The sequence below is a fragment of the Argiope bruennichi genome, chromosome 1, assembly GCF_947563725.1.
Source record: "Argiope bruennichi chromosome 1, qqArgBrue1.1, whole genome shotgun sequence".
NCBI lineage: Eukaryota > Metazoa > Arthropoda > Arachnida > Araneae > Araneidae > Argiope > Argiope bruennichi.
The window spans coordinates 80,971,108-80,994,244 of NC_079151.1; the positions used below are offsets into that span (position 1 = coordinate 80,971,108).

Sequence of the window (23,137 nt, forward strand, 5' to 3'; positions counted from 1 at the left end):
GGTTATTTACAGATTTTTTTTTCTTTATTATTCTGGGATGGAGCTATAATTTCGATGCTTTCAGTTTGAGTACTTTTGTTAAAGGTAAATGATCTTTTGCCTTGATAAATTGCCTTATTCAATCGGAGAAGCAATTTTAGTAAAATTCTGAAAACTTCCAACATCAGTATAAAAATATATAATTGCTTATTATAATTTCATCAAATTCACTTGCTCATTATAATTTCATCAAATTCACTTGCTCATTATCATTTCATTCAATTCAATTGCTCATTATCATTTCATTCAATTCAATTGCTCATTATCATTTCATCAAATTTTAATGCTCATTATCATATCACCAAATATTTAAAGCTCATTAGATTATCGTTTTAATGGCTTTTAGGATGGGGAAAGAAATCGGGAAAAATCGAATTCTTTAAGCATATTACTAAGTTAATGCTACTCAAGTTAACTGAGATCATTCTAACAACAAACAGTGAAACCAATTAATGAATTCTCGTCATTCCATGTAAACACTTTATCATAAAGAAAATTCATTAAATAGAAATTTGCAAATTAAGCTGTTAAAACGAATGAAAAAACAAAGACTGAACAGTTTGATCTGAAACGAAGATTGTAAAAACTTTGTCATAAAGAAAATTCGTTAAATAGAAATTTGTAAATTAAGTTGCTTTAAATTGCATTCAAGACATGTTCAGATTCAGATTCTATATGATTCTTTATACTTGAATAAATCTGGCGAATTCGCTTTTTATATTTCCTTTACTTCCAATTTCATATTTCTAAAAATACATATGCTTTTTTTTTACTGAAAAAAGAACTTTATTACCTATAAATTAAGGGTTTTATAATTATTTTATACTAAATTTCCTTGATGTCAGAAATAAAGTCATTTTTTGCTATTCCTTTATTTAAAACATACGCATATTTACATTAAATGTTGATTGTCTTGTCTTAAATGGAGTTTATGAAAACATACAATTTCCTTGTCAGTCAATTTTCTCGTTTGCGGAAGTAGACTATTTTTTATGCACATTTGTGTAATCTAAATTAGTCAAGTTAATTGAACTTAATATAGAATTTTGAATTCTGTATATTCGTATATTCTTGATAGAAGACTATGCAGTATTTTAATATTTTAAGAAATTATTTTTTAGTTAATAGATAAATTGAAATAAATTTTAATTGTTGATTTTAATTAAGTTAAAATTGACAAAAATCCTTAATTCTCTGACATTCATAGTAATGAATTTTAAATAAAAAGTTTAAAATTTTGAAAAATATTCGAATAAGTTTTTATTTTTTTAACAAATTTATAATTGTGTTTTAAAAATGGTTTTTATTAAATTTCGATCTCTTTATTGTGTTATTGTTTTTAACTATTTCATTACACCTTGTTTTCTTTAATCAATTTTGATTTTTCATTTTCTTGTTTCCCGTCTGATGTAAATTTTGGAGAACTTCAAATATTTATAATCAAATCGGAAAAATAAAGTTTTAGTAATCATTTTCTTTAGTGTCTAATTCTTCCGAATCATTACTGGTAAAAAATATACATCAATTGACTCAAAATTCGATTCAATGTTTTAGAGTTTGATATAGTGATGTTACATTTCAGCAAGCATTTGAGTTCTACAAATGTTTAGTAGCATTTTATTATTAATATTTTAAAAAGTCTTATTTACAATAGTTAACTTTCCATAATTGTAAGGTAAGATGATAATATTTTAATATCAATATTTTTTATTGATAAAGCTCAATTACAAAATTTATAATTGCTTTAATTATAAATTAACTTTCATTTATTTAATCCTTTAAACTTTTAAAATTTTGTTAATTACGAACTGCAAATTTTTTAAAAATTTTGTTTGAATTTATTTCATTTGATATTTTACTTCGGTAAATAATTTATGAGGTTTCTGAGCATAAAATTAAAAAAAAAAAACTGAGAATAAAGCAAATTTGATGTTGAAATTAATAAAATATTAAATTTTAAATATGCATAAAAAATTATGAAGAATCATTTCATAATTTAAAATAATAAATTTTAAACATGCATACTTGTTTAAACTGAATTGACCTATGATCTAAAAGTTTGCATTTCGTATATTTATGCATCCTAGATAACGGGCCATGTACAATATTTTAAAATTTCTCAATATTTTAATATGCATTTATAAGTTAATTGGTTGATTTAATTAAATGTAAATTAAAAATTTAAATCCGTGATGGTATGATATTTATAATAATATGTTGAAAATATTCATAAAAGCTAAATTCATAAAAAAACATCTCTAAGAGAAAAAAATTAAAATTTTTTGTATGCGAAGAACTAAAGTTCTTATTTATTAAAATTTCACTCTTTTCTTTTCTTAAATTTTGATTGTGAACAATAATTTGAAAGACTCATCTGCACTTATTAGTTCCTTTCGTCACTAACTTGGCACTTTCCTCTAGAAATATTGAGCGCGTAGCGATCTTTGCACATCTGCTTTTTTCTAGCTAACAAAAATAAGAATGCTGATATAGCAGAATTGTTTAATAACTGTAGAGTGCTTGTTTTGTCACTTTGATCTGGGAATTATGAGGAAACTGAAGCCAAATTCCTTGCACTACTTAAAAAAAATGTACCGACTCTAACAAAATATTTTTAGCAGTTGTGCCGATTATTTTACAATAATACATTTCCAATGAATCAGAAAACGTTGTGAAATATTATGTTCTGTGATCAATTCTTGACATATTCAAAGAATTATTAAAGTCGTTTTGCATTGTGTACTAAAGCATCAAATTTTGGGCTTAGTTATTGTATTTCTTAAATCTTTATATCTATATATATAGATAGCTCATTATAATTAAATGTTCAGTATCTAATTTCATATCGTAAGAGAAAATATATATTTCCAATTGGAAAAACTCTTTTATTTCTGTAAAGAATTATATTTTAAGTTATTTGAATCAATAAATTGACTTCTCTAAAAAATTAAATCTATGCACAATTTCCCAGCCTTATCAGTTGTATTTAATAAAATACTCTTTAAACACTAATATATTGTAATTCCACTATTTTACGACAAAAATCTATCTAATTAGTTATCTAATCTAGAAGTTTCAAAAATATGCTGTTGATTATGATTCACAGAATAAAATTTAGGAGAGTAAAAAATTTAGACTTAATAATTTCTCTGATATATTTATTGATTCAAATAAAATAATGCTTATTAGTTACATCACTTAAATCGTTTTGAAATAAAAACTGAATTTTAGTTTAAATTCAAAAAAAAATTATAGACTAATATTTTGAGTTGCATAAATTATAAAAAAATAAACATATTTTGTTGCGTGCACAAAGTTTCAATGTTGAAAGATTTTTTTAAAAGAAATATCACCTCCATTTATAATCACCTCCATTTCAAATTGAATTTTAAATTTTAGGACTGATGGCAAAAAAAAAAAAAAAAAAAAAAAAAGGAATGTATAGTACAATGAACAGAACTGTGTAGGCTTTTATAATAGTGTGAGTTACGTGATTATCAAAATTCAAAGCTTAAAATTGTTTTACTGAGGAAGCCATTAAGACCAACTTTTATAAAATACTTAATTGAAAATTTTAGCTAACATTAAACTCGGCGAAATGATTGGTTGCCAAAGGCTGCGTAATTTAAAATAAAATTATTTCCTTTTTTTGTGTAATATGGAAGTTTATAATTTATAAGGTAAGAAAATATAAAAGGTTTTTTTCAATGACATAAGATTCATAAAGGTTTTTTTAATGACACTCTTTCATTATTTTTCCAAAATAACATTTTTATTTTTGATAAATGAATGTATTTTAAAGAATACCCTTAAAATGATTTTAATCTTTTTCATACTGAGTCTAAATAGTACTTGTCATTCTATTGAATTCCTACATATAATATACAATGGTATTATGGTATGGTAAAATGGCAAATATATGTTTACGGAAAGTTTATAATAATTCTCATATTCAGTACTTAAAAGCGTCAGACATTCATAGAATGCCTGGTATTCTATAGATAGCGTAATATTCTGTAGAATGCCAAGATTTCAGACAATGCAAGTAACACACACAGACATATATATATATATATATTATGAAAGTGAGCAATAATGTTAGCAAACAATATTTTATTTTTATTTTTTTAATAATAATTTTTAAGCAATAAATTTATTATTAATTTGTATTTCTATTGCATAAGGAATTCATTAAAAAAGCTTATTGTGTATATTTTGACCCCTTTCTTATATTTTGTTTTTGCTGATCAAATGGGAAATAATAACGAACAAAACTTTGATTTATCTGTTCCTTTCTATATCAAAACTTCTTTCTATTTTAATGAGATGCATTTTTCAGTTCAAAAACCTTCTAAAACTTCTGCTCTTTTTACACTTCCTTCTGCTCTTTATGTACAAAATTACCCATTAAACAGAGGAAATAAATAACTGCCATCTATGTAAAAATGTGTATTTTAGATTATCATAATTATAAACAAATGTAAAATAAAAAAAAGCAATTCTAGCATAAATGAGTAAAATATTTTTATTCGTGTGAATCATGATAAATATAGTTTAAAAAAATTATAAATAATGCCATGATATGAAAAACAAATATGAATAAATAAGCAATGTTTCAATGTTTTATTTTTCACATTGAAATAACTGATGCTTTGATTGAAGTACTTGATATACAATAAAAAATGAATAAAAATCTCTCAATGTAATCTGTTTACTAAAAACCATCATCGGCTCATAAACAATACTATTCAATAGTATGACATTCAAAAACCATTAACAATCATTATGAATCAACTGATATTTTAATAATAACTGAATATTTAAAAATAATATGAAAAATAGATTCTAATAAAAATGTATTTGTAATTTAACTACACATTATTATAAAATTCGCTTTATCAATATGAAAACAAATGGATGCTTTCTCAAATATATTTTTAGAAGACTATATTGTAAAAAAAATATATATAATTTGTCATGAATGGCTAAAAGATCGATGAAGAGTTTTTCCTTATTACTATTTCTAAGATATATGAGTGTAAGATTCTACATCAATATCTGGTGCTGTGGTACAAGGGACTGGCGATTAGACAGTACTTCTGAAATCAATCAAGCCTTTTTAGGTCCATCCCTTTCACTGTCGTAGTCGGATGAAAAGCTTCTGAAGCTTCCTTGGGCGTATTCTTCAGCGTACTGCTGGTCATTGGGATCCTGTTTGGGGTTATCCTTTCGATAATAAGCAAAGCTTTTTTTCATCATTTTTGGATCTTTCTTCTCTGAATGTTTAGATTCTCCCTCAGATTCCTTCTGGTCATCATAACTTTCTGGTTGTGCTTTTTTTTCGGGATAGTCATAATGATAGTGATGCTCATAAGCTTTGGGTGAGCCGGATTTTCTATAAATGGGTTCTGCTTCCCTTGGTGAATTATCTTCTTGTTCATACTGCTGTTGACGCTCGTACGTAACGGGAGATTCATTTTTCAAACTTCTGGAATCAGATTCCCTCTCATTCTCTTTGTCGAAGCCAGATTTTGGATGGGAGTATTCGTACGAATGCACATCAATTGTTGGTTTTATGTCTTTGAAGCCAGATGGCGTGCGAAGGTTGAACCGGTCCTGATATCCTTTGAATGATGTTATTGGGTTGCTAAAAGTTGGAAAACTCTTGAAGTGGGTTTCCAGCATTCGGTCGATATAGTCTGGCTCGAGTGGATCGCTTGATTTTGGAGCGTCAAGTTCGACTGGTCTTGAACTTTCATAAGAAGGTAATTCGCTGTCATAATGAATAGATGGCTGAGAATCGAGTGGAGATGAGCTCATTCTAAGATTAGAAGGCATTTCTGGTATTTTTGCATCAGGTCCTTCCACATTTGGATATTCGCACTCTTTAGTAATGATGACACTTTTGGCTTCCGCTTTACCAGTTTTCTTCTTTTCTTCAGGATCTACTATCTTTTTGACAATAGTTCTGCAGCCTTTCTCATCGACATCGTCTTCTTCACGTCGCTCAGGACCATCTTTCCAGTAGGGTTTACCTATATAAACAAGTTAGAATATTTTAGCAAATATTGCATAACCCCTTTGATTTTATAATATAAGCAAAATAAAGCAATATATTTTGAAAAAGTGAAGCAATTGAAGTAAAAATATAGTTTTGCTTCAAGCAAGCAATCTCAGCAACAAAACTGTTACTGAGATTTCACGCCATGCACCATCCCTATTGAAATTCCGAACATACACCGCACCCAATGAATTTTTGCACCTACACCAGACCATTAGAATTATCAAACTTACTTCATCGGACCAAATCTTTCTCTTCTATCATGAAACCTAGTTTGCTCGAAAATCAAGCACGAACCAACTTCTAGATTATAGATTGCGTTAGTCATTTAAAGAAATGGAAATGTTTCTAGAGTTAAAAATGATGATATAGTCAAATTGACATTATTAGTGTTTTTTATTTAGCAAAATAAGTACTATTTTAAATATCAGTTGACATACAGTTGCCTCTGTTAGATGTTTGCAATGTTTCTAAAATTATGAAATTATGAATGAAGATCAATGTAATTATCTTATTATGTGTAAGTATGCAAAATATCTGTGCTTAATTATTTGTAAATTGCATACATTATAGTTTTAGACATATACATTTGGAAAATCTACATTTTAATATAATGAAAGCTAAGTGAGTAATTTCTATATTAATGAAAGGAGAAAAATATTTTACAGGGAATTTAGCTGTTTCTAAAGTAGACAACAATTACTTCAAGGCAATTTCGAATCAAATTACAATTTTCAAAATTTAATTTTATAGAAAAATTTGAAGTAAATTATAAATAGAGTAAAAGCAATTTTAAACACTAAAAATATTATGAATGTTCCTTTATTCTTTCACGAAGCTTTAGATTATCACTAGAAGTGATATGAATTATGATTAAAGAATTTTATGCTGTCGCAATTGATTACTCGTGAATTTAAACAAATTAATCTGAAATTTTACAAGTAGATAATTTTAGTTGAATATTATAATTTTTACTACAATTAGAATATGCAAGGTTTTATGTTGTGCAATTGAATTGCAAGTGTACTAAAAAACTTATTTCTTCAATTTTATTTTTTAAGCATTATTGTAAATTTTATCCTACGTTTTGAGATATAAATATATTATATTTAAAAACACATTTAAATTTTGTTCCTCATAATTGATGTTGTAAGTAGCCAATGTGACTCTTAATATAAGAATATTCATGAATTAGCATAAATGAAGAGCATCAGAAGATCTTTGATCTCTTAAAGGATTATAAATGATTACGATGAATATTACATATGAGCTTTTAGATGAAATTACATCTTTCTATTATTAAGAATTATTCGCAGTGAATTATTGTTCAGCTCATTTAAAAAGTCAATGTTACGAAATAGTTTTTATTGCCTTAAAGGAATGATTTGTAAATATACTGTAAATAAATTATAAAAAATATCAAAATAAAACTGAAATATGTCTATAACATAAATATTTATTTGAAAACACAATAGGAAGGTTATCTCCATCATTTGAAAGAGAAAACTGGATCAAATATCACACGGAAACATATGATAGCAAAATGAGAATTAAATATCATGGTATATTATATACGACTGCAATTACGTATTCATATTAAGCAAACCCATGAAGTTAATAATATTTCATATACATCATGGTACTTTGATTCATAAAACAGAAAAAAAAAATGAATCGCGTATTTAAATATCAGAAATAAATGCAGTGATATAAAATATATTAAGATGCATACATGACATATGATTCCGAAATAAATATAAATATTCATATATTATATAGGTGCATATTAATTTCACATTTTCTCATTGCAAACGCTTTAAAACATACTTCTGTTTTTTTTCCTTTGACTGGTAAGACTTATTTACCTTTAAGTTTGGTTTCTGTAGAATCTTTTGAATAAGCATCGTAATTAAAACGTGGGGTGTACAAAGGAATATCTTCACTTGCAGCTGCCTCTAGAAATGCAAATGGATCTTTACCATATTGATTCTTATTCTCGTGTACTACCTTTTCTACTATAGATTCGTAGAATTGCTTCACTGGGCTTGAACCTGCTGATTCCAAATCAGCAATTCCAAAAAGGGAAGGAAATTGCTCATCGTACTTGAAAGCACTTTCGAAGAAAAGTTTAGGTTCATATGATGACCTTCCATAAATGTCTTCAGCTTTTTCTGGGAATCCATATCCGATTCGTTCACTTGTTGCCTTCTTTGGGTATTTCTTGGATTTCCTTTGGATGATGTAGGCTTTACGATCGAAGTCTTCGGGCCCATATTCTCCATCACTGTGTTTTGGTTTTGGAACAATGACGAATTTGGACTTAGGAACATTCAAAACTCTTTCATCTTTCTCGACCATTTCCTCCAGCTCTTTCAGAGACATGGATGACATAACCTTGGCTTCCAAGTGTGCTCTGACTTCTGGATCTAGAGGAGGTGGATGACAATCCAGCTGCAACAACTGCATCAGAAGGATGCAGAAGCTCTGAAAGAAAGAAATTTGACTAATTTAGAACATTATGAAATGCATTTAAAGTTCATGCATACGATATATGTAACATATTATTGAGTTGAGAAAGATTGCTCTTGCGGCATGCAGTATTGAATCCGGACGAAAACAAAAGAGCTTTACTCATATGATATGCATAACATTGCATTTGCTCGTGATGATATTCTTAAAACTGAATTATGAATTCATAATAGGAAAAAAATCATGCAAATGCCATAGTTGCAATAAACTCTTTTTTTGATAGTCCTAGGTTAAATCCACAATATCTGGAAGTTAGAGCTTAGCTCGGTAGTTTTCTTTTTTGGTTGTAAAATAATGTTTATTTCGGAGACAATATTTAGATACGAAACATATACTGATTATTTTTCTATCTTACCTACATTTGAACTAACTACTAACTAAATAAAAAAAAAATCATGAACGCACTTTGTTTAACATGATATTCGAAACAGTCTGCTATATTACAATATTTATTTTACAGTTTATCTATTATTATTTATATTTTTGAACTTAGAATCAATTTTGCCATGATTAAACCTGATCCGAAATGGCTCTATATGACACTGTCGGGGAAATTAATTTCCAAAGTTTTATTGCGATTCAGCCCATATTAATTTCATTTTAAAATATCTCTCTTATTTCCTGATACCATTCCTTTTTATATTTAATAATTTCAAGAGAACCTTTTTAAAATGCTTTAGTCAGAGGTTTCCACGCTTCGAATAAAGGGATAAAAAATTGTTATCTAAACAAATTCTTCTAAAAGATGCCTATATTCCCCTACCGAAATCAACACGTGTAAAGAAATCCCTATCAGAATCTGAATGCATTTAAACACTGGGAAAAAAATATTCTCCCTCTTTTTCACGCTAATCTACTCTTGTATCGCGCTGTGAACGGACGTGCCTTGTCTGTACATAAATCATGCCTCCCGGGATGGAATAAAACGAAGTTAAAAATTCAAAGTGTCTTTTCTGCCTTCGTCCAAGATTCTGCTTCACAAATGTTTATATATATATATATAATGGAATATATATATATATATATATATATATATATATATATATATATATATATATATATATATATATATATATATATATATATATATATATATATATATATATATATATATATATATATATAATATATATATTCCAACCGAGGATCCGCAACGCACCATATTTTCCAACGCCATTCATATTTTTCTAACTGCTATATTGTACACTTCGAATCGGAAGTTGAATATACTTATTTTGTGATAGTTAAAAAGTAGATAGTTATAGTGATAACTTTTTTTGTAAAATTGCATTTTTTTTTTCAGGAAAGTCACTTATGTAAATAAACTTAAATAAGGTTTTGCTTTTTAAGTTAAAAGCAATTATATATTTAGCAAGTTTTGCTAAATATAAAATTTCTTCCAAATCGTTAAAGCCGTTTCTGAGGTGCACAAAATAAATTTATATATATGCAAGAATTTTTCGCTTATATTTATAAGATTTGAGGACATTTAGAAAAATCGTATGCCATACTTGCATTACATTTTTTACTCAGAGTGGCAGGATAACTAGACATTTTTGTATTCAGAGTGGCAGTATAACTAGATATTTTTGTACTCATACGAAAGAAATACATCAAATATGCAACATCTATAGCCAAGGTTTTCCACAAAAAGATAAATAAATAAGCTATCTGTCGACGATTCAATTCATGTTACGTAAGAAATTTTATTTATATAATATGTATGACAAAGTGTTTTCTTTAAGGAAACTCTTAAATGCATTCTCTCATTTATTCTGAATATAATCTATGTGAAATAGGTAAACTAAAATTTACTTCTCAATTTCATCTGACTATGCATGCTTGTTCTCATAATTGTATTTAGAGTCTATATAAATAACTATATGGGAGCTTTTTTCATATTCATTCATTAATTAAAAGAAAATTCCCTAAAGTTATGAAATAAAACTTTTTGCATCGTTCGCACTAAATATTAACTCTACAATTTATCTAGTTTGAAATTCCTAGCATGCATTTAAATATTGTAACATTTTTCTACATTACTTTTTAAGAATAATGTATCAGATACTAGATAATCGTGTAATCTAAAAATTGAAATCAAATTCATGCTTCTGAAGGAAAGATAAAATTGCAATTAAAATACTTAATCACAAATTAAAGAATAGCTTCTATTAGTAAATCAGTTAAAAAAATCCTTATTTTGCAACTAATCAATCTTTATTAAGTTTTCGATATCTCATAAAAGGTTTTTTTTTTCACCTTTTGTTGGGACTGGACATACGTACGTCGGCTTATTTCGATATAACGCATTGACTACTTTGATTTTGTACTCTATTTTGACTGAATTTTTTTTTTTTGCAGAGTAGTGTATTTTTTTTTGGCTATACGTCTTTGATGCTGTATTTAATCTTTAGGTCTGGAAAATAAGTCACTTTTATCAATTTAAAATACGCTTTTAAATATACTACAGATCTGCAAATAAAAGTTAGTGAGTGTCCTTAATGTCAGATATTTCAGAAAAAGCCTTATTTTAAATGCAAGATTTTTTTAATTTTCTACTTTTCAACTTTTAACTTGCAATATTTTATTTCCTGAAGGGTTACTTAGTTTATAAATATAATTATACTTCGAATTTAAAATTTTAAAGTTACCTTAAGAATTTAAATAGATTTCGGAAAAGCGATAATGTAATTAAAAACGGGCAAGTCTTCTCTAGCAGTCATTTCTTCCACATTAAAATGTAAGAAATATTCTACAGAGTGTATGAAGGTACGTTTGAATTTTTATAACCTATTTTGATACATATTTTTATGATTTAATAAATGGTGACTTGAGATAAGTCTATAAGGAATGATGACTTGGGACAGATTATCTGTAAATGTCAATATCTCTACCCATACGTCAGAAACGTATGGAAATTATATGAAAGAAAATCAATTTAGCTGAAAAACATAATTTTTATTACATAGAAAGTGATAGGAGAAGGCATATTTTTAAAATTAAAATTTTGGTTAATATCCAATCTTTAACAACGCATTAAAACTATTCAGATTAATTTAACTGAACGAAATGATATACTGTGGATAATCGTGGATATGTAATAATAAATTATCACTGTGTTTTATCACTTTACATGTCAACTTAAATAATCATTCTACGACACCAGTCTTTTATAAATTAGAAATTCTCACTTGCATTTTTCATTCCAACTAATATTTTTTAAATCTTATTATTCCCAATGGCGAATTCACTCTTTTCACGCCATATTTCCACCCTGATGAAATTTATTTTTTACTAATTGAAGAGAATTTGTTATAATTTCTTATTTCTCTTTAATAATAATAAAAACAGAATCTTAAATTTATAAATTAAATTTTTATTAATATATTAATTATGGAAACTTCAGGACAGTTTGCGTACAGCTTTTGTGTCACCAAGTGTTAATGGCACTTAATGGCAAGTATTATAGGTTAAGAGACCGACCGCATATAAATCCTGTTACATTGTACATTGAATTTCAACACATATCTTGTAATAACATCAAAAGAAAATTAAAAAATTATAATTCTATAAACAGAAAACGCTCGTTATCAAATAATCGTGTGGAAATTATTTAACAAACAATAGCCGGACAAAGATTAAATTGATACTTATTACACAAGCATACATTTTGTAAATAACCTCTTTTTCTTTCCAAGCCTAGCGTATGAAATGATTTCACGGTCGTTAGGATATAACTGTGACCTCAAGCAAACAAGCCTTCGCCTATTTCCCTACCCCTCTAGTCGTTTCTTTTGTTCGAGTAGTAGACAACGAGGGCCAGTTAACGGAAATCTACGCGAATATACTAGAACATAAACTCTGTTTTGCCGATTGTAAAATGACCTCAATGGACATTTTTTCTTATGATAACCGGTAAGTTCCAATGGAAGCCGAAAGAGAATGAAAATCAGACGACCCGATTTAAATGTCCGTGATCGCGAAGCGGACGTTGTGAAAGGCCGCTGAATGTTCAAACGTTAAGTGACAAAAGTTTGCGTGCAATGGTTGCTTATTCAGCAGACTGTCACGAAATGCCATTTGATTCTATTTTTTTCTTCTTCTTTTTTTTCCTTTTTGGTTTATACTTCAAAACATGAGAAAAAAACTTTCACAGAAAGTAGTAAGGAAGGAATAAAGCTTATATAAGAAAAAAAATATCCATATAATTGAATTCAAATACGAATTATTTATATATATTTCTGCTTTTTTTTCTGTTCTATAATACTAAAATGTCAATCTTTTTTCTATTCTAGAAATAACGAGGAAAGGTTCAAAGATCCAAATCTTTCAGAGTAATGCTTTATTCATCAAAGATTTTGTATAAGAATTCGTGGAAGGATTTATTCGAAAAACAGATAGACCATGATTATTATTTTTCTGAGCATTATATATTTTTCTCAAAATATATATTGTTTAACAAATTTTTATATAGCATATATATATTTTCAGTTGCAGGATTTCCATAATGAAAATCTTTTGAACAAAGAGGTGTATCTGAACCTAGAAGTTATATTGCAACCCTGCCATTTTTAAAAATACTAGTCAAACATAAATCTGATTTTCGGTATTTGAATTTTCTGAAATATAATTTTCGCAACACAAAAATCCCTACATTTAACGTATAGCTATTGTTTCAAGCAAAATATAGCACTCAACGGACGTCGTTATCTATCTAGAAACACACACACACACACACACACACACACACACACACACACACACACACACACACACACACACACACACACACACACACACACACACACACACACACACACACACACTCACATTGTGTGTGTGTTACCGTTTAACCGTTAAAGTATATAATTCAGTTATTTTATAGAATAGCTAGGTATTTCTTGAAATAATTAGACAAGTCAGTTAAAGTATATAATATATGAAAATTATCATAATTTGCCTAGTTATTCTATGAAATAACTAATAATAGACTGTAAAAGTGAAGAATAAATGATTTCAAAGTTATTTAATAAATTAATTGTTCATAAATAGCAGACATTTCACGAAAATTACATTTGCGGATGATTAATTGATAAATAATAAGTGTAAGCAGATGATGCAATTTATTATTGCTCATATTGCTAACATTAGTTAAATAGAAAGGAAAAAAATATGTTTCAGAAATAGTTATATTTAAAAATTATTAAAAAAACACATTCTGAGAAGAAAAACTGTTGCTTCATAAAAACATTGTGTTATCTTTAAGGAAATAGCTTTATTTTTACACACACACGTCATTGCAAAGCAACTATAAGCAGTTCAAAACTAATTAAAAGCAGTTAGAACTGGTTCAAAGAATTTTGGAGTGCCGTATTTCATACTTTAACGATCAAGTAATCCTTATTATATAGAATACCTAGTTAAATTGTAGAATTCAATGAAATATAGGATTTCGCAGTTTAACGGTAACATATATATATATTTCTCTAAAACGCATATTCTCAAAAGTGAATAGCAATTATAAGAAAATATATTTTTAAAATTATTTATAATAAATTTTAATGCAAAATCGATTAAAAACATACCTACAATGCGGAAAATACAAAAAATAAAGGCATAAATATCATTCAAAAATGTTTATGCCTTTCTAATGTGTTTATGCCTTTATTTTTTTACAGTTGAAATTCTATGCAGTCTTTAAAACACACATTGAAAAGAAACGGGAAACTGACTCTATCTGATGTGCTTTTAGTTCAGACTCTTCAATTTCACTCGGCGATTTTTTTAAAATTGATTGACTTTTCTAAAATAGGCATGTTTTTGTTCAATTTAAATAAAAAACTTGTTATTATTTTTTTTTGCATTGCTTTAGAGATGAAGAATGAATTGGTGTTTTAAACAGACGAACTCGATGATGGCCCAAGACAATTGTTTTAATCTGTCTCAAATTCACAAGCAAATGCATTGTTTTTGAATGTCATTTACCTTAAAGTAAAGACAATAAAGCACTAGAAAATAAAATTAAATACATTAAATACATGATGTAAGGTTTATTTTCTCTTTTGTAACTAAGCTTAAAAATTTTGAATAGTATTTTATTTTATTTTGTAAAAATTGAATACATTGAATAAAAATAATTGAGTCGATCAAAATTTAACATGTTTTTTTTTCATTCGAAAGATCAAGTATATAGGTTTAAGATAAAACTGCATTCGTTTTAAAGTCAAGGTTAAAAGTATATTTTGAATTTTAAAATATTAATGACATTTAAATGAATGATATGCAGGAAATAAAATCTTTATATTTTTAGAGATGTTTCTTGAAGTTGCTAATTAATTCAAGTAAAAAAAAACAACAACATGCAAATACAAAAAAAAAAAACTATCAAATGAGATTTTGATTAATTTAACGTAGATATTTGTCACAGATTTAATTTTTATTTTTGAATTTTTATTGCATATTTTTGTATTTTAAGAAAAATAATTAATTTTTACTTAATTTACTTAAGTAAAATCTTTTAAATAGTTAATTTAATCTTTACTTAATTTTTATTATTAAGGTATTACATTTTCTCTCCAATAAATCGTATATGATTTCGAAAAGCATTTTAAAACTCTGTGAAATTTTTAATAGTTCTAAGCCTCAAAAATATTTCATTGAATTTTGATTATAGATTCTTGTACATACTCTTATAGTTTCTTTTATCAAAAACGTTTACTTTTTAAATTCTTTAATAAATTCCTCCGTTATTTTAGCATTTATAATAGACTGACGCCTATGAGAAGCCCATTGTTATTCACAAATTTTGATACTCTTGATGAATTCGTAAAAAGTAAAATTTATATAAGAGTTTCACCTATGCTTGGCAACGATCTTGGAAACCAAAAACAAGTGAAATACAAGTGCAAGCAGGTACTGCAGTTCTAATCAAAGAAAGTATTTGAATCAGATGTTGTTTACGAGTTAATCTGTAAAAATATAAGCGTTTATTTATGTAAAAATATGAACTTATTATTAAAGTTAAAAACTTATTTTCACCATTAAACTACAAATAACTTTGTGCATTAATATAAAAATCTCTATTTAAAACTTTCAAAAATTGAAGTTGAATAACTTTTAGAATACATGGTTTACGAAATAAATAAACATGTATTTTTGTGAAACTTTAATTGAGTATGACTCTTTAAATTAATGAGTTAAAAAAATGGTGCCAATTTTTTCCCAAACGTGTATCGCAAATTTATATCTGGCACGGAACAAGAAGTTATTTATATTACATAGAATATTTTTTTTCATTAGTTTCCGGATCTCACAAACACCAAAGAGTAAATTAAATATCATCCGACAACCAAAATCCTAGTTCATTTTAACTCCATGGTCAACCAAGCAAATGCTTATAATTGAATACACCGCTTACTAAGGAATTTGTTGTCAACAATTTTACCGTAACGGACATAGAACTCCGGATGTAAATCTACATGTGTTTTGTTGCATGACGCTGTTTTGATCATCAGAACGATGTTACAAATCTGTTCCCTCGTTTGTCTCCGCATCAGTAATGCCACATCCAGGCTTCACAAATCTGGGTCCTTATCACCAAACTGCTCGATTGAGCATGTCTAATTTTTGAGGATTTGGATCACACTTATGAGTCCGTGTTACTGTGTACCAAGTGCAGATCATAATCTTATTGATTAGTTAATTTAGTTTCGGTGTGACTGAAACTAATCGTTTATGAATATTTTGAGCATTTTGAAGCGGAAAGAGTTATTAGTTGGTTTGAAAATAACTATTGTTAATTGCTGTTAAGAAATGTTAATGAACTTTTATTTAAGTACATTTTATTACGCGTTTTAAAAATGTACAGTGTACCAAGTACAGATAATAATTTTATTGATTAATTAATTGAGTTTTGGTATGACTGAAACTAATCTTCTGTGAATATTTTGAACATTTTGAATCGGAAAGAGCTGTTAGTTGGTTTGAAAATGACTATTGTTAATTGCCATTAAAAAGGTTAATGAACTTTTGATTAAATATATATTACGCGTTTTAGAAAGGTTTTGAAAAGTGTTTTCGAGAATCAAAATATTTAGAAATATTAAAAATACGGCAAAAGTTTTTATCAAGAAACAAAAGTTTTTTTTGCGGTCAATTTTTTAAGGTAGAAGATTAAATCAATAAACACAATTAGTAGTCTATATCTCTGTTGTCAGTCTGAAAATGTTAGCGTTCAAATTAAAATTTTCTTCAGAGACATCTGTACTGATAATAAATATGAATGCTCGCGCGCGTGTGTGTGTGCGTATTACGCTCTACAAGATAGGCTGTTAAACACAGAATTACCGAATGTTTCACAGTGTAGCTATGCATTGTATCAAATGCATTGTAGCTATGCATTGTATCAAATGCATTGTAGCTATGCATTGTATCAAATGCAAATTTCCACTTTGGAAGTAAGAAATGTGCATTCAGAGAGGATTTCAGAAGTAATTGATTTTCAGTGTTTTTCTGCGATAACTTCCTCTTATAATACAGCAAAAAATGTTTTTTATAACATCTTAAAATTCCAAAAAATAATATTTTCAATAAAGAGTTTTGTTTTATAATTTTTATTTTTATTTTTGATGAATTTAAAAAAGTGTTTAAGTGTATTCTATAACAATATATTTCATTATTAAAGTGAAACTCAAAGGATTTTTGTTATTGCTAACAATATTTAATCTTGAATTATTTTTCCATTGATGATGGTTGCTGGAATATGAAGATTGATTTATTTTCCCACGTTTAAAAGAATTCTGTACAAGAGTGCTTTTGATAATATTTTGACTTTTTATTGTACTTATAATTACAGTTTAATTTCTTAACCTTAATGAATTTTTTTGTTTTGTTTAAATATGCTGCCTTCCATATGATATTATTAAGTGTATAAAGATACGATCAAAAAATTAGATAAATATATGGCACGGTGAACTAAACAATGCTGGACTTCTAAAATATGTATGATTACACCAAAAGTTTTATCAAAATCTGAAATTTAAAAATATTTTGAAGAATAAGCTGCTAAGACCAAGTTACACAGCTTATATAATTGCAACTTTTGGTGATCATCAATCTCGATAATTAAACAAGTTACCAATGGTGAGTAATAAGTAATAAAATATTCATTCAGATTTCCTTAAAAACTTTAGTGTTACAAGTTCTATTTTAATATCAATTGTTATTCATGACAAATTAGGTTATAAAATATTATTTATGACTATGTCTTTTCCTCATCATATCAATATAATCTCATCAAATTGTTATTAAAATAGCTTAGAAATACTCGAAACAGTGTTTAATAATTGAAGAAAAGAAATTAGAAATTACAAGTTGATACCTGTGATATCCTGGAGATTTATAACAAGCAATTGTCTGTAACGAATGCGGACAGATTATTCAATCTAATTGGTTATAAATCAAATTAAGATTTTTAATAAAGATTTTACCCTTCGAAATCTTTAATAAAAATAGTTAAAATCAAACGGAACCGATGAAAGCACAAATAAGGTTTTTAAATTGTACTAATTACTGTTTCATAATTAAAATTTTATTTGATGTCCTACTGTTATTAAAATAATCTGATTGTTCATTCAACATATAAACCGCTAATGAGACATATTCTTTTAAATTAAAACAGACGGAAAAATCTGATAAAGAATTGGATCAGAGCGGCTAATTTACGCAATCTCTTTCTGTTACTGTTTAAAATATGTTGGAAATGTCAACGAACTCAAACGCCACTAAATATTGTTTCATAGTTATTGAATACTATGGTAACGAAATTGAAACAATAGAATTCTACGTATGAAACTATCACAATTATTTAACAATAAAAATGCGAATAAATAACTTTCCTTTTAATAAATTATTGCAGGAAGGCTGAATTGTCTATAGTTTCGATAAACTGTTTGTAATCTGTTAAATGAAATTGACAATATTTGTCACGAACATAATTTACAAAAAGCTACTCGAATCAAAATTTATAAAATATTAATATTCAATAAAATGCCATATTAAATAATTTAGAAGCTTAATGAAGATATTAAAGATAATATTATTTATTGAAGATAACTAAAAAATAATTTCATTATGTTAATTTTTATTAGTATTATAATTTTCTTTAAGTATTTATATGTATACATAATGCTCTTTCTAATCTCTGCCTAATAGTTATTTCTTAACCATAAGATTTTGATATAATTGCAGTTGGAAAAATATTGGAAATGATTTATAGGATCATGTTTTACATTGTTTGTGTCAATAAACGTATTGCTGCGAATATAAACGTAAAAATTAAGAAGTCTAAGTTTTTATATATTTCCTTGGTAATAATAGTCATATTTAGTAAGATATTTTAGATGCCAAAACGTTTTAATAAATTCCATTTTCTTGTGATGTAAAAACTGACCAAGTTATGAAACTTTTGTTTTCCTTAATGTTAGCACATTGATGGTATCTTGAGCATCGCTCTTTGATTGATGTATTTTTCTTGATTAAATTATCTAAAATTATCCAAATTAGTAATATAGAAGTCTGTTCATATAAAAATGTCATTGTAAATATGATTATAAATATCAGAAATTAATGAAATAGTTTTCTGCTTTGTTACATTCGTTCGCTGTCTCTACAGATATTTTTATGTAATCCATGACTTTTTCATTTAATTTTCAATTACATTGCTAATTTTTTTAATTAAATTTTTACCGTTAAGTAGTATATTTATTAACTGATTAGAGAAATTTGTTTACCGAGTTCCGATAACTTTCTATTGAAATAATTGCCATCAAAGGCGTTCAACGTTTTTGCCCGAGTTATTGGTTCTTGCAGTTATTATGTTACTTAATACATTGTTATTATAAGTTACATTTGTTTCTATTTTGCATGATGAATCTGAAGAATGATTCATATGAAATAATGAATCAAATTAGATAAGAGTTTGTTAAAATTATTTTAAAGAAAGTAATATTTTTTATTACCCTTTTTGACCAAATTTGTAATTTATATGATTGTTTCAATAAGGTATAGCCAATCAAAGAAAAAAAAAAAAATATATATTTTTGTAATGTCGGTAAAACAAAAACAATCAATATTTATATTTGGTCTAACGGTTTAAAACGCAGCAGGCATATGAAAGAAGAAGCATGTTTGCAGAAAGAAGAAGCATGCATTAAAATGGAAGAAAATAATGGATGAAACATATTTATGATTCATTTACAAATGTGAAACGGTTCATTCAACTTCTAGTAATGAATGCGATTTCTTATTTATTAGATTCATGAAAGCGAATATGAAACAATACTTCATTAGGAGAATTTACAGAACATTGCATCAGTAAGGAATAATGAGTCATTGCTTAAGAAAAAATAATTATTTTACAGCTCTTATAAGATTTTGAATGTTAAGAAAAACATTTAAATTTTCCTTACATGTAAACAAAGCAACAAATATATTATTTCCGTTCCAAACCCTTGTTATAGTTTTTTAAAACAATTTTCAAAGCACATTTATGTATATTATTCGTAGCATTATCATTAAAAGGATTTATTTTGATGTCAAGTGATAAGAACGTTTCTTATGCTAATTTTTACATTTACAAGCATATAGACTGAATTTATGCCTGAAAATAATTCATGAGGCTTAATTTCAAACAAGCAGTAGAATTTTTGAAAACTATATATAGAAAATGACTTGCTAGGTCCCTTTAAAATTATTTCCTGAAAAATTGTTTCTTCCAATATAGGTAGGAGAACATTTGAATTTATCATAATTTCATAAAGTATTAGGTAAAGTTTGAAAAAAACTTTACCTGCGATTAGATGAAAGATCCTCATATTTAAGACATATTTCAACATTTCCTGGTTGATTTTCGCTATCAAAATCTAATTTAATTTTACTCCAGAAGACATTTGCAAATCGAATTCTTAACCAATCATTAATTCCCGAATTCATTTCAAAAAGTTTGAACTATTACAGATTAAGACATAAAAAATTAAACAAGTAAAATCTGTATACAAAATAAATGTTTGCATTTTTTTTCTGAATTAAAAATTTTTGTGGAAAACATTGGTAAGGAATTTCGAGCAATGTAATCATTAAAAAGAAAGATTGATTAATGCACTATAGAAAATACAGAACTGATTGTCATCCTCGTCATTTTGCTTTAGCCATCTTTTTCGATTCAGAAGAATGTGATTCGTCTTTTTATATTTTTATAAAATGGGATTTCAATCAAATAGAGCAATTCAAATTTAAAAGAAAAAATTATTATACCACACATTGTTTCCTACTTATAAATTATTGAGGTCAGTGCATTATATATTATCCATTTTAAGTTTAGCGATTTGAACTTGTAAATGACAAAAATAACTTTTCATTGTTTAAACGAGATCATGATATGTTTCCCATAGCAACAAAGTTAGAGTTGAATTAAAATTTTGTTCTCGATTTGTCTAAATTTTGAATTAAACATCCCTATATTTTCCAAATTTCTTTATAATTAAATGAATTAGAATAAATAATTCTTATTAATTTGACTTTCTTTCAAAAATTTGCATTTAAGCAATTCTTTATAATTACTAAAGTTTATTGAATAACATTTTCTTATTTCATGAAATAACCCTATTTTTTTACAGAATTCCTCCGAATATCAAATTACATGCGAAATTTTGAGTTACGAATATAATTAAGGATAAAGTGACTGCTGTCAATTATGTCAGTTTGACATTCACTTACAATATGTAATATCGGAAATTGAAATTCAAAAAATTTATTCAATTTAATTAAATGTGGTACTTTCTCATTTGAAATATTTTCTCAATTAAAATTAATACTTATTAAAAATATAGTAAAAGTAACAGATATTTTACTAATCAATGCTTATCGCGCATTACATAATTAAAATATGACAATAAAAGTTTTTTTCAAAGAAAATGTTCCATAAAATTTTATGAAAAATCATTCTTTCTCTCTCAAGGAAAAAAAAACACGCTAAACTAAAGCAATTAATTAACTGAACAATTGTGTATCTGACTGCGATACGTTAAGAAAGAAAACGATATCAATTTGAATCTTTAGAATAAATTAAATTTTAAAACAATTCTATAGTAATTTTTTCTAACAGATTGCTAAGCGAAAGAATGAAAGATTCAGAATCTTTAGTGATTATGTGGAAAGAATATTTGAAATACTTTTCAAAATATTGATGTAGAAAATTACTTCATGAATGAGTGTTGGACATAATATACTTTTAAAAATATATATCAGTGTTGGATATAATATATTTTTTATTACTTTTTAAGAATGTAAAATTATGTGTTGAGACTAAATAATTTAAATTCATATTAGAACATACATATAAATTCAAAGATATTGAAATAAAAATTTTGTACAGTATTGCATGTTACCAAATAGATATTTTTGCAAGAATCTTCAATAAAATATCTTATTCTTTCACAATATATTTTTAGTGGTTTCTCATGTACCAATTTAACTATATTTGAGATAATTTAAATTAGTTTAAAATGTATGCCTTAAAAATATGAAAGAAACCATTTTTTTAAATTTTTAAGTCTTTTCTGATAAGAATTTTCTTATTACTATTGCGAGTACAAAGAATTTAGAAATGTTAATTGAAATTTGCATGATATTTAACAAATCTATCCAATTATTTGACATCTTAATTAAACTTTATAAAGATGATGAATTTTTTTTGTGTGTTTATAAAACTGTTGAAGTATTTTTCATATTTTTTTATTTATCATATTTTTAAAAATTTTATTTCGAAATTTCAAAAATATGTATTTTATGGGTCACCTAACTTTTTAAACTTATAAAAAATCTATTTTCATTCTCAGTAATTTATTAATCCTTCAAAAGTAGATTTCACAAATACAAAATTATTTTTTTTATCGTTTCTATGAAAACAGTTTAATTTTCTTGAAAGAAATTTCGTTAAAAAAATCAAGGCATTCACTTTTCTCATCTTAAAAGTCTTATGTCTGGCGAATTTAATAACTTTTGAATAATATAAGCTAAATATTGTCAGTTTAAAGCGAAATAATCCTAATAGTTACTTACCAGAATTAATGTGGCTCCATATGCCATGATTGAAAATGTTGCTGTTTGATTTTCGTTATGCCCTTAGCAATGCTTTCTGTGGAACAACAGCAAATACAACCACTTGCAATCTGACTCTAAAAGCAACTGATCAGAATTTGGTGGTTAAGCTAAAAGAGTTGTCGAGTGCGAAATACAACTTGTTCGAAGGATCGCTGGACCGTATCAGGCAAGAAATAAAAAAAATCAGTGCTGTTGCATACAGAAATACGGTCCAGTTCATGTCACAACAAGGATGTTTAACTATGAGAAGTGGGTCTAAAATGCGTTTGTTTTTTTCATTTCGCTTTATTTCTTCAGCAGATTAGTCTCAGACATCGGAAAGATTTGAATAGACTGATTTTAATAGAA

General features: G+C 26.6%; 1 protein-coding gene across 1 annotated transcript; it reads right to left on the reverse strand.

The window, feature by feature from the left end:
* Nucleotides 1–4,933: 4,933 nt before the first annotated feature.
* Nucleotides 4,934–22,907, reverse strand: LOC129969309 (uncharacterized). The gene is made up of 3 exons (XM_056083827.1): nt 22,748–22,907; nt 7,966–8,584; nt 4,934–6,074 (listed from the first exon to the last, which is right to left on the reverse strand). Exons 1-3 carry the CDS (start codon nt 22,772–22,774, stop codon nt 5,149–5,151), a joined length of 1,572 nt encoding a protein of 523 aa, XP_055939802.1. The 5' UTR covers nt 22,775–22,907; the 3' UTR covers nt 4,934–5,148.
* Nucleotides 22,908–23,137: the final 230 nt, after the last annotated feature.

Coding starts and splice junctions, on each gene's coding strand:
- LOC129969309 (XM_056083827.1), bottom strand. CDS start 22,774: ATGGCATATGGAGCCACATTAATTCTG. Junction 8,585..22,747: donor ATGGAGCCACATTAATTCTG/GTAAGTAACTAT, acceptor TCTTTCTTTCAG/AGCTTCTGCATCCTTCTGAT. Junction 6,075..7,965: donor TACAGAAACCAAACTTAAAG/GTAAATAAGTCT, acceptor TTGTTTATATAG/GTAAACCCTACTGGAAAGAT.